Source organism: Solea solea, chromosome 5, assembly GCF_958295425.1.
Source record: "Solea solea chromosome 5, fSolSol10.1, whole genome shotgun sequence".
Taxonomy (NCBI): domain Eukaryota; kingdom Metazoa; phylum Chordata; class Actinopteri; order Pleuronectiformes; family Soleidae; genus Solea; species Solea solea.
The window spans coordinates 9,832,531-9,845,979 of NC_081138.1; the positions used below are offsets into that span (position 1 = coordinate 9,832,531).

The window sequence follows — 13,449 nt, forward strand, 5'->3', positions numbered from 1 at the left end:
CTCTCAATTACAGAGCAGCTGTGTGTTGTGGGTGTCACTGTGACCACAGTGTGCATTTTCTTCAGGAAGCACATGTATCATATATAAACATTTGGGGTGTTAAATCATTCATCATCATTTAATTATGTTATCTATTTTAACACATATGGGACTGATGCCACTTTCTATGGGTGGGATCATTAAAACTTAAAATCAGTTTAGTTTTGTCTCAGTAAATAGACAATCAAGACTTATTATGCAGAATAGAGGTCATTTCAATATCCTCTCTTGTCTATAATTGCAGTTTTTTAATAGTAATGTATAGTAAATTAACTCAGTTAAGCCTTTTGGTTGTCAGGTTGCTGATATTTACAAACTGGGGTTTTCTAACTTCACTTCTGGAATTTCTTTTGTTTTAATCGTCAAAAGCTGTTAAGTTGGCACCCTTCTGTTGGGCTGTGGAGCACAGTGGTCCTTCATCGACAGAGTGGGGTCTGTTGATTGGTTACCGAGAAGTATCACTTCATATGGAAATGCAATGGGAAAAACATAAGGGGAACCATTTTAACATTCATTAGGACAGGTTTGATTTATATAGGACAGGATTTATTTTTTTAATGAATATCAGCTTGTAGCACATCATTCCTGTTGCCCTGGTATGACTTCTCCCTATTTACATACCTGTAATAGCAGTATCAGGTATATCTGCACTGTGCCCCTAAGTAGAAACATAGCTTAATTTACTGGAGGATATAAAGCCGGAGTGAAGGAGATATAATGCATGGTCTTGAGGAGGAGCTGTGTGATGTGCCTCAGCACACCTATTCATGCAGGAGGCTGGGCTTTTTGGCACAGTTGTCAGATGTGAGATGATGGCAGTGTCTCAGCTGCTGTGGGCTGGGTCTCTAATGGACAGGAGGAATTCCTGACAACCCACACACACACACACACACACACACAACCCCTTTGTAAAAAAATAAAAAAACAGCACTCCCGTCCCAGCTGGGCCCCCGTTGGCCCTGCTCCTATTTGCTGTGATACTGTTTCATGTCTCAGTGGGAGGAGAGGACGGGTCAGAGTCACCGGCATGAACACCTCTGCCCTTCTCACTCAGCCAGAAACTGTCTGGGACACATACACACTCCAGGATTCCACTAAAAATAAAAGACAGGATTAACTTAACCAATACAAGTGAGAAAAGTTTTCACTCTCCAGTTTTTACTTCTCTGTCTCTTTTTGTCTCTCCTCAGCCAATGAGAAGATTGGTGAGATCAATTGCTGCCCCAAGAGCCGTACTCAGATGGTAAGTGACCGCTTGAGCTTGTTTTGGTAGAAGGGGAATTTTACATGTGAGCTAAAACTCCTTGATGACCAGTCTCACAGACTCATGTGGCCCTCGCACTGAGCTGTGGTACAAAAGTCACTAGTGAATAGTCGTAGATGGGAACGGGTGAGTCAATTTATTTTTACTTTGGTGGTATTGTGGGCTGCTGTTTGTGAAACCTCTGGCTCAGACTTCTGGCAGTTGGCGCTCAGTTGAAAGTAGCACAGGGTTTGGTTTTGGGGCCAGATGTGTGTATTACACGTGCAGAGGAGACAGTGTTTCTGTCTTCTGCTGGAGTGACAGCAGGCACGGAGGCATCTGCACTGAGGACAAAGGAATTCGTTTTTACACTCAGTGACATTTAGCTGATATGTAAGTGGGTTTTCTTTCCGTACACTGCTGATGGGATTTCAGTGCTTTCACAGTTTTGTGTTCCTGTGGGAAGTGAGCTGCTGGTCTCAAGACAGAGTTGCCCTCCACTGAATGTGAAAGGTTATAAATTGGGCCAGTGTGCCAGCTGAGGGGGCTATACAGAGTCCACATTTAAAGCACCAGAGAGAGAGAGAGAGAGATGCACATCCTTAGAGCATAACAGCTGAATGGCTGGGACGTGAAAGCACAGCTGACCTCTTCTCCCTAACCTCTTCTTCTTCATCGCAAACATTTTGTTATATTCATTATGTCACCCCAATATTATTATTGTGCTCTTTTTTAATGTTTTTAATTACTGCCATATATTAAAGAGGAACTAAACCCCTGTTCTGAAGCTGACTCCGCCCAATGCCTGATTTTGAAAATCTACATTAAGTGGGCAGAGAGTTATCGGTGAGTGGGGAGGGGAAGGAGGGGTGAGTGAGCACCGCTGGGGGGGTGATGGTCGAGTAATTGTATGGTAATTTATAATGGTATTTCCGGTGGCAGCAGAGCTACATTGAGTGTGAAACACATGATCATTTTCACGCTGATAAGTGATAATAGTCACCCCACATGAATTAGTAATCTATGAATGGATGATGTGAAGGCAGATTGCTCTGAATTAGCGACCTATCAGCCAATCAGAAAATAGTATTCATTGTTGCTGGGCGGACTGGACGTGCTGCGTTGTGGTTCACACAGCTCCGCAGCCTGCATGAAAATACACTGTAAATGTTGTAAACACAACAAACGGAGCAGTATTTCTACTCGTTTCTACTTCTATTCTAGCAAATACAGCAAAACCAGGAGCCTGCTGAGCTCGTGAGGACTGCGATGTATCAAAGTGAAATACGATGTGGTACCAACATGGGGTCGTTTATTCCGAAAAGTAAACCAGCTGTTTTATTTCGCTACTTCCTCTCCCACTCGTGCTAAATTCCGCTGAATTCATGTGGCTCTGCTGCGCCATCTCCCAGAAATAGAAGTGCTGCGTATACTCTCCGAGCCCCCCCCCCCCCACTGCGTGTTTCTGGGGGTGTGGCTAGAGGAGGACAGTTGGTGACAGACAACCGGGACAGTGACAAGAGCCCGGTAAGAGCCAGCTAATACGAACATTCAAATGTAATAGGAGGTGTTTAGCCAGAGAAGGCAGTACATACACACATTTTTAACACACAACATGTAATTAAAAAACTTTACACAAAACTACCAAGAGTTGGACCTGGATCAGTGAATAATATCACTAGATAACCATATACACTACTTTTAACCTGAAAATAGTGGTTTAGGGGTCGAGTTACTCTTTAAGCTTAGGAGCTGTAAAAAGCAGAGCCCGTCACCATCAAACATGTTAAACTCAGCATGTCTCCTCCTACATAAGCTGTATCACAAAACTGTTTATCAAGCAGCTCAGTTAACTGTGGAGTTCCCTTTCCTTTCTGCCTGAAGCAGAGTTTTTAAACACAGGATGTCTACATGAATTAGCACTACATATTAAATGTGATACCCATGGGAAAATGGTATGATTTCAACTGAAAAGTTGAGATCCAAGATGCTGTTTGCAAAAATGACATTTTTCCCACTGGAATTTGAAATGTCTTGACAAATGATCCCGTTACAGGGAGTTTTAGAGTTTTAATTATTGTCATAAACGACTCATCTGTGAACAGACAACCTGTAAAATGATTTGTTAAAAGTTTGTCAGTTCATTTGTCTTATACACATGATGAGTCGCTTTTTCCAAATCTTTAGTTTGATGTAGTCAGGGAGGTTTTTGTCAGCGGTGCACTGCAGCATTTACCTTGGCTAAGTGAGTTAAGGTACCTGCATCACACATGAATCCTGCATCACTGTACAGTGCTGCTGGTTGTCAGCATGTTTTATGGAAATAGATTTTGACAACCATTTTAAAGAATCTTTTTCCTTACGTGTTAACTTTGTCAGTTTGTCTTGCCCTGCTACTGCTCACCTGTAATTGATTCATTTGTGCTGTGGTTATCTTTCTGTCATTTTGTTGTGTTGTGTCCAACTTTGGATACTCCTGGTTCTAAATTGACAGTATTGTGACCTGGATTATCAGAGATGAAGATGATTGTGTGTGTGAGGGTTGATATTGTTGATCAGATAATGGCAGTCAAACAACTTCTGCTTCAATTTTAAGCTCAGATGTTTCAGTGTGTATATTTAGATCGTTGTATGATCTCTGTCAGCTTTCAAGCAAAATCAGAAGCCGTCAAGCAGCGCTCGCAGGTGCAACTGCAGTCATTATGCAAATGCCTGCTTTGGGGTGTTGAAGTCCTGTCAAAACAAACATACAAACAGATCTAGGGATGGAGGAGTATGTGGTACGAGCCCACTTTAACTGTACTCGATTTCATTGCATTCAAATCTCCAAAGCTTCCAGAGCTGCTGCAAATTACCGCCACTTACATTCACTTCAGTCTCTAATGGAATAAACATGGAAATAAGTGTCATCAGTGGAATAAACAGTGTTACTGTGACCTCATACTCACAGAAGCTGATTTTCATGCTGGTTGTTGGGGCCAGAGAGTGCGTCGCTGTTTTTACAACTGTTACAAACTCATTCAATGGACCCCCATCGTTGGGTCATTCCTTTGCCACCCATTCACAGTGTGTTTGTGTCTGTCTGTGTGGGTTTAGCCAAGAGCAAGGGGTGTTGATTTGACACTGAGCTGTTAAAACCACAAACAAACACACAAACTGTCTCGTCCATGCAGTCCACATTAGAGCAGCAGCTTCTCAAGACTCACAATATCTGCAAGGAAAACAAACTGATTTGTTTATTTCTTTTTAATTTCAGACACTGACCTTTTTAGGTTAAACAGAATTGTAATTTCTTAGTCCAAAATAAATCTCAGCACTGTGTCCCGTAAACCAGGGTTTCCCAATCGTGGTCCTGGGGACCCACTTCCCTGCATCCTGCTCCAACACATGATTCAAATAGTCAGCTCATCAGCAAACTCTGCAGAAGCCTATAACAACCCATTTATTTGAATCAGGTGTGTTGGAGCAAGGAAACTTCTAAAACAAGCAGGACTGTTGGTCCCCAGCACCACGATTGAGAGACCCTGACATTATTCTTCCAGGAAACCCACATTTTCTTTGTGGCAAGATATTTATATATTTTATGGTACTTACTAGATGAGATTCTATCTTATTTAAACCACTCTATATATGATATTTACTGTAAAGAGAGAATTAAAAATACTTTTGGTTTTACCAGGGTGTTTATCTTATTTTTCTTGGACCAATTGTTTGCTGGACTGATGTATTTCCCTGTTTCCCATCAGATGTTTCCTGTTCTGTACATCAGAGGAAAAACTCTCACTTTTGTTAGTTAGACTGACACAAATCCAAGCATGTAGAAACCTGCTGAACCAGGTATTTCATATGGTTGATGGAAAACACTAAGTTGCCTTTGTGGAACATGAAATCATCATACAGCTCTCATGTCACACTCTATACTGATAGTCTTGAGTGTGTGTTTGCATGTTAAACTGGCCTCATAATTGAGCCTTTATTATATATATTATATATATTATATATATATATATATATATACTGTATATATATATATATACATATATACATATATATGTATATATATATTCAGCCTGTTTCACCTTTGCGTGCATATGTGTCTCTTACAAGTGCCTCACAGTTTTTTTAACCCGGTCAGAGAGCACACCCAGTACTTAAAGTGAGTGCACACAATCACATACACATACACTTTGCAGCAGTGGGTTACAGTAAATGTCACAGAGTAACCCTGGTGGTGCTGGATGCAGATTGGACACATACTTTTTTTTTTCTTTTATGCAGATGACAAAGCTTTACGCAGGTAAGCAGGATGATGTCCAAACACATTGTTTTATTTATGGTTCAACAGGTTTGTCAGTGTTTGCTGAAAGAGAGAGGCACTTTCTGTCTGTGTGAAAATACATGCATGGGAAAGTTATTCTCAGCTGGTTAGAAATCAGTCCATCACATAATGGAATTAAAACATAATAATATAAGAATTCACAGTTTCTGTTTCTGAACAACCAAATTTACCTAAAAGGTCATCTTTGTTTCACATGACACCAACTTTTATTAGCTTAGAGTACAGATTGTCTTTCACTTAAGTGCTGCTGAACCATATACTGCCTTTGCTTTTTTTATACTGGTGGAATATTGTGTGAATTTAAATTAGATTATGTGAATCTCTGCTGCCAGCTTAAGCAACAATGGTTGTACCTTTTAGACAGAAATGATTTGACATTTACAGAAAGGTTGAATAATGTGTTGTTATAAATAGCAGCCCCTACTCACCAAAATATTAGTATTTAACAGAAAGTCCGATACAATGACCCTGCAACTCATTTATCCCCTGTAGTCATTTATTATATGAGGTTATGACAGAGATCGTCACCTGATGCACAGCATTGCATTCATTTTTTGTTCAAGTCTTATACATACACCCTGTCATTCTCTACTGTGCTGATATGTTGCATAAGTTATCTGTTGCAACACTAAGTCTCAAATTCACACGTGTGGTGCAACGATTTTGTTAATCATACAATAAATTATTCCAGAAGCTTCAACCTTGGAAAAGGTGGAAAAGGGCTTTCTTTGTATGTTTTATTATGTGTTTGTGAAAGATGGAGCATGAAGCTATAATAGTAAGAATCATCTAATAAATGAAAAGCATGCACTCAAAAAGAGGAGTGAACATAAGTGATTACAGACATAAAGTCACAGTTTCAATTTGCAGAAGCAGTAAGAGAAAATATGTAGCCTCAGGGTGACGTGTCTGACTTGTGCATCTTACTTTTTATCAATAGGCAGTGAAGCAGCAAAATTGTGCAGATGAGCTGGATGCCATAACACGTGAACCTGCTGGGAGGGTGACGGTGTGGGCGGAGACCTGCCAAATGCCAATAGAATCACATACAGTTACACACACACACGCACAGAAACACAATGCGTTATCTCTCAACCATGTTACATGACCAGATTCCACATAACCCAACAGTCACTAAGTCATATGACAGAGAGCATTCAGCAGTGTAACCATTTTTAGAATTGCATATTATATATTTGTACTGTGTTTTTGTTTTGGACCTTTTTTGTAAAAAGAGGTTTTTTTTGTAATTTAATTCCTAGATTTATTTGTCAGACCTCCCGTAACTAACAACTGTGCATCAAATACATTTTGTTGCATTTTACCTCCAAATAAAATGCTTTACTGTAGCAAGGTCGCGGCTACAACAGTGAGAATGAAAGTGTATCAGAATGATCAGATTTCAAGGAGATGAATTAATATTGAATTGTTTTGGCACCATGGTTCAACAACGTCTTAAGGCTTTATGTATTATGTCAATCAAGTTTAAGTGTCAGCGTCAAATGCTTTTTCTCATTTTGAGAAGATTAAGGTTATTTAAAACAGTTCAATTACAGTTGTACAGTGGGAATGTGTTTCGTTTGCACTCCCAGGTAAAATGAGTCTACAGTGTAACCAGGTTTTTATTGACTTCAGCTCTGATTGGTATCATTTGGAATGTAATACACAAGTGAATATGCTCATTTCTTCTTTGTCTGCAGTGTTTTTGTCAGAGATGTGCTATTACCAGTGAGACACTACAACACATTTGTCTTCCAAACATGAGCATACACATTAGCATTATTGTTTGAAGTGATCCTTAAACCTTGGGACAGAGCTCAGCTCTGTATCAGTAGCTCAACATTTCATTTAAAGAGAGATTGAAGTAAAAGATGCACAATAGTAACCACTGTAATTATCAGTGAGGTCTGTTATGTTGTGGTTGTGTTTTCTCCCTCCCAACTTGTTTTGTTTCAGAATATACTGTACGTGACTCCAGAATTCATGCACGTGTGACGCAGGGTAGCCCCCGGGATTGAAAATCCCAGGTATAATAATTTTAGTGTACAGTATAATAGACTTCATCCTTCCTCAGACTAACAAGTCTTGGTCACACTCCTCTTGCCTCCCTCCTTGCCTTGGATCTCTCTCTCTCTCTCTCTCTCTCTCTCTCTCTCTCTCTCTCTCTCTCTCTCTCTCTCTCCCTCTCTCTCCCTCTCTCACTCACTCACACACTCACATATACAAAACAACGGCATGTCTGTCATGAGTAGTGTTTGTTCAGACGGTTGTTGGGTGCCTGGCCTCGTGGCCTCATGCTGCCAGGAGCTGGAGCAGAGCAGGAGGTGACGGTGGTGTAGATGGTTGTGTAAAGTCAGGCTCAGCAGTCGCACTACAGTGACTGATCCCACTGTGCGTCCAGGGCAGGTAGGACTTCCATATGGTTCATACCTTACAGTCATAGAGTAAAAACACAACAATGTATTCACTCAGTGCTGGGGGAGGTTTTATTAACTGTGGGTCTTTGTGTGCTCATTTACAGTTTGTCGTTGTTGTCTGTCAGATGATTCGTAACTCCCTCAGTTGTCTTAACTCAAGTTTGTTGGAGAAAATCTAATGAGCCAAAAAGGAAGTCTACAAACTTCATGAAATCAGTCCAGAGTCACTTCTGCAGTCTTGCATAAATAGTGACACACGGTTCATTTATTTTTTATTTTTTTGTTGCTTGGTGGAAAGGAATTATCATTCCTGCTGATACTGTGTTAAACAATGTGATGCCAAGTAGAGACATCATGATTGTTTGATGTGGTTTGATTTTTGTATCCATGAAGAGGAAGAATGAGTTGTGATGTTGTGATTATATCACTGTCTTAAGAACATCCTTGACTCTTAATTCACTAACTCATTAAACTTTACTTTCAGGAATGAAACAGCGTGAAGCTTCATGCCATCTTTGTACATCCATCAGACTCATTAATGGTTGATATTAATCCTACACATTAACTCTTTTTTAATGACCATTTATTGACCTAGTTCATATGTTTAATAGATGATGCAGATGCAGTGTATACTCACTGAAAATAGTGTTTTGTATGACATGTTGGGGTGAGGATATGAAGTATGTGTATGTGATGTTTATCTGTGCGTGTGTGAGCATGTGTGTGTGTGTGTGTGTGTGTGTGTGTGAGTGTGTGTGCGTGTGTGTGTTTCTGTAGACTGCTGCTATGTTTGCAGCAACTATACCATGGGAATTTGGGGCAGTAGGGGAGTGGTTCTGTCATTCATGTGAAGTTAATGCCCAGGGTATTAAAAAAAGACTCTGCGGTTAGAGAGGTTTATTTTTAAGGCACTGTTGTCATTCAGAGCAGGCCATAGTCTGCATTCCTCATGTCGCCCATGTTTTGTGCTGCAACACCTCAAAGGACAACATTTGTCAGCCCCTCCAACAGCTGTTTTGAGGGGGTCAGAGGTCATTGAAATGACAGCAGGGGCTGCATTGCTGTTTCAACTCAATCTGCGACCGGAAGTCTGTTGGCCTCTTCATGTACTTTATTATTAGAGTGACAGTGGTTTGAGAAGTAGAGAAGGTCCAAGGTATTATGAAAAGTATTACAGATATAACTAATAGCGCCTTGGATTTGTCTCTAACAGTAATCAGTGTTGTTAGTAATCTGGCTTTGGGTGTCATGAATTCTGATTGCCATCTTGCGTTACAAATTATCAAAATTAGTAAAGGACATAAATAACTATTGTGGCTGAAACGTATAATAACCTACATGTACTTTCAAATTATGAAATTAATGGTAGTTTGATAGTAAATATGATTAAAACCTTTCAGCCATTTGACTCTCTCCCCCTCTTTCCACTCCTCTAACTGGACAAGGAAACCTTTATATTGTTTAAGCATACAACATTGCCATTGCTGCTCTGACAGCTTTTCTTAAAATGTTCTTAATTGTTGGGAAAATAATAGCAATCTAGCACTACTTTGTGTATTGTCTTCCCTGCCAATATAAAGACATAAACTATGACCCACTCAGCAGTGGATGTAGAAATGTGCATGGTCTAAGTTTGTTGTGGATATTATAATATCGTTGTTAATAGAGGTAGCATACTGTTTACATTAGTAGTAATAGTAGTGTTTGTAGGATAGTTGCCAGTCAATTTATTTGCAGTCACAAAACGTTAGAAGAATTAATCAAGGCAGGTGTAAAGAAGTTTTTGTTTCAGTCTCTCACCTCACCCCAGATACTTCCTAACAGGAGAAGCACACAGAGGAAGTTCTAGGTCAAGCTATATTTAGTCACCACATATTAACTGTAATCATGTCAGTAATCTTTGACAGAGGGACCCACAGCAGGCCTCTTTTACAAAGGATACACTTTATGTGTATTTTAGTTCACAAACCACACACAACTCTAGTATCACTGCTTGGCATCTGTGAGACCAATGTTAACCTGTTACTCTTTAAAATGGGTTTGTTGTGGTTTCAGATAAACCTCAGCATGTTTTAAATCTACTCTTGCTTGTAATATGGGAGCGAACAACAACATTTGTGCTGTACCTGGTGTGTTTGCTCATTAAAGGCAGTTGGTAAACTTTGATGGCACAATTGAATCATCCACTGTGAGTCTGCCTGGTGACTGATTTTATTTATGTGATTTGATTTGTAATTATGTGGTCCAGGCAGCAGGTCTGCTTTATAATGGGTCACATGACCTTTAGACAAAGCTTGTCTACTTAGTACTGACCGCCAAAGGCAATTAAGTAAAGATTTATCATGAGTTCCTCATCATAACATCAACATTTTTTGAGTGGACCACGAGATTAATGAAATTTGTGAATATTTTCGTCATGATGTAACAAGTTTATAAATGTTTTGCTGCTAGTTTACCTTTATGGAAAGACATGTATATGTTAACCTTTAGTTTTGCCATTACACATTGAGGATTATACAAATGTGCAAATTGAAATGGTAATGTGCATGATGTAGTGTCTAACAGCTGTGTCTTTGCCTGTCTGTTCAGATTGAGAACATTGATGCCTGCCTCAGTTTCCTGGCAGCCAAAGGAGTCAACATCCAGGGCCTGTGTGCGGAGGGTAAGCTGGACCTCTGTGCTTCTGCTGCTTTCACTGAAACAATAGCAATAGAGAAAAGAACCATAGCTGCACAACTTGTGCCCACAATGCTATGTAAAAATAAATAAATCAGAAATGATTACCCATTACACACAGGACACACTGGAGCAGTTATTCCTAGACAATAGGTCAGTACCTGGAGATGGAGCTAGGCAAATTGTACTTGAGTAGCCAGGTCATTTGCAGATTTCCTTCCACCATTTCACAATAGCTTGGGTTTATTTTATTAATCCATCCATTTTCTACCACTTTATCCTCCACATGAAGGTGGTGGGGTGTGTCAATCCATCCATATAGAGACAAACAACCATTCACTCTCATACTCACACCCAGAGTGATTGTGTGAGTGCCCAATTTGCCTAATCCTCAAATCTGCATGTTTTTTGACTATGGCTGGAAACTGGAGAACCTGGGGAAAACACACACACACACACACACACACACACACACACACACACACACACACACATGCGCACATGCACGCACACACACACACACACACACACACACACACACACACACATGCACGCACAAACACACACACAGAACATGCAAAATGTCCACGTAACCTGTAAAAAATATGTTAGCCTTATATTTTTCATATCACTCACACAAGGAACCCAATAATAATAGTGATAGTTTCAGAGAGTATCACCTGAATGTTCTATATTTTCCTCCGACTTTCATTTTGCCATCTGGCAAATAGCACTCTGTATAATAGTATAGTGTATATTATTTTATCATATTATATTATATGTTAAGAAAGTGAATAGCATTAATAAATGAATAAAAGTGTCATCAGCACATAACAGTCATTTTACAGCCAGTAAAGCAGCATAATAGTAGTTGTAGTTTCTCAGCAAAGATCAGACCCACAGCTGCCATTTAATTGTTGACTGAAGCAGCAAAATTTCTCATCAACTTTCACTTCTCCCCCACTTTCCCTACTATCGTCATCATTACCATTTTAATATACCACATTGTCCTTCTCCTTGACCAACAGAGATTCGAAATGGTAATCTGAAAGCCATCCTCGGCCTCTTCTTCAGCTTGTCCCGCTACAAGCAGCAGCAGCAGGCTCATCGGCAGCCCTCTTTCCCACCCAATGCCCAGTCCCAGAGCACACATCCTCCGCTAAGCCAGCAGAGCAGTGCCCCAGCTCAGCTTAGCCACTCTCCGCATGGGACTCCTGCCCTTACAGCCCAGAAAACTGTGCAGGGCGAGATGCAGTCCAGGTGAGGCTCATTTATGAAAACTCTCAACTCAGAAAAGACTAGTAACATAACCCTGACACTGGCTAAAAGGTTTTTGTCTTTACTTTCTATTTCTGCTGTTCTAATCCATCATAATGTCATCGCTGTCTTCCTGTTCACACTCTCTGTCATTTATACATAAACGTGACCTTTCTGTCTCTGTCCTCTTCCACATGTCTTTTGTCTTTTCTTCTCCTCTAGGGATGGATCTCAGAGTAAACTACTCAAGTTTTCCCTTGGTCAGAAAAAATCCTCTAGGTCAGCTTCTTCTGTGTTTCCTTTCTCTCGCTCCTCCCTCTTTTTCACCAACTCACCTCCTGTCCCATTCCATATCAGTGAATAAGAAGGTAGAAATTGCCCCTAATCAAAGATAACATTTATTTTCCTCTGTAATGAGTCACAGCTTGTTTCTTTGCCTGTGATTAAGGGCAATTTCTACTACAAGCACTGTTTGATATGTTTGATATGCATGAGTGGCAGTGTTGAATAGATAGAGAGCTCCAGGATCCATCTTCAGACAGTCTTTTTGCAAGCTTGCTAAATAGACTATGGAAGACCTTTAGATAACCTTTGAGCAAGTGTGTGAACCTGTGTGTGTGTGTGTGTGTGTGTGTGTGTGGGTGTGGGGGGGGGGTTGCTTGATAAGCACATTGCCAGTACAATGTGATATTAATGATTAACAAAGGAAGATGCTGTGACTGGAATGTTTATCTATGTGTTGTTCTGAGTCACCTTCAATCTGTGCTTGCTGCGATGCCTTCAGATCGGTTTGCGTTCACTTTTTACCTCTTTTTTTTTTTTGCATGTGATGTCCCCTCATAATTGGATTTAGGATGTGGTTTGTATGCTGCCCATCTGTTTGTATTACACCTGCTCCACACCAGCTTCTCTCTAAAGCAGTGCAACGACTCCATCTTCTGGACATCATATGTAACTAAAAGATGTTCTGGGAGTTGGCTGGAAGACTCTAAACTGATGAAAGTATACAGCAGAAAAGTACATGGCTTTCACAAACTGAGCTGCCTTTTAAATGTTGTGTTGTTTTTCTAGGTTGTGTTTTCATAAATAAATAAGTATAATCAAAGTAGTAATCAAAATGCATTAGTATTTATTTAAAAAAACATTTTCAAGAATATGAGGGTACAACTTGTTTCACATCATCAAGGACAAGCATATTGTTTTCAGTGTGTGTGGTACTCCAGAATATTACTGCCAGGAAAACACATTGTAGCTCTATTAACATTATTTAATTGAACATTTGTTGCCCGGCTTGTTCTGCCATAAGTCTAATGAACTTAGTCCATTCTTGTGTTGATAATATGTTAAAAACCCATTACATTGCAAATGCTATATAAATAATGGTCAGTCAGATTGAGTGGCATGCCGGAAATGAGAGTTTCTATAATGAATGCAGGAGCTGACAGAGAGAGCTGTAATCTGCTTATCAGTTTCCTTCT

General features: G+C 40.0%; 1 protein-coding gene across 8 annotated transcripts in view; it reads left to right on the forward strand.

Moving 5' to 3' along the window:
• The window catches only part of nav2a (neuron navigator 2a), a 188,713-nt gene that overhangs the window by 121,215 nt on the left and 54,049 nt on the right, over positions 1-13,449 (forward strand). For 6 of the 8 annotated variants that reach the window (XM_058628877.1, XM_058628878.1, XM_058628873.1 and 3 more), the window contains 4 exons: positions 1,230-1,282; positions 10,628-10,700; positions 11,743-11,974; positions 12,194-12,250. In XM_058628877.1, coding sequence (XP_058484860.1) covers positions 1,230-1,282; positions 10,628-10,700; positions 11,743-11,974; positions 12,194-12,250 — 415 coding nt within the window. Of the gene's footprint in view, positions 1-1,229; positions 1,283-7,957; positions 8,028-10,627; positions 10,701-11,742; positions 11,975-12,193; positions 12,251-13,449 lie in introns of those variants that run through there. The other 2 variants (XM_058628880.1, XM_058628874.1) reach the window with 2 other exon arrangements.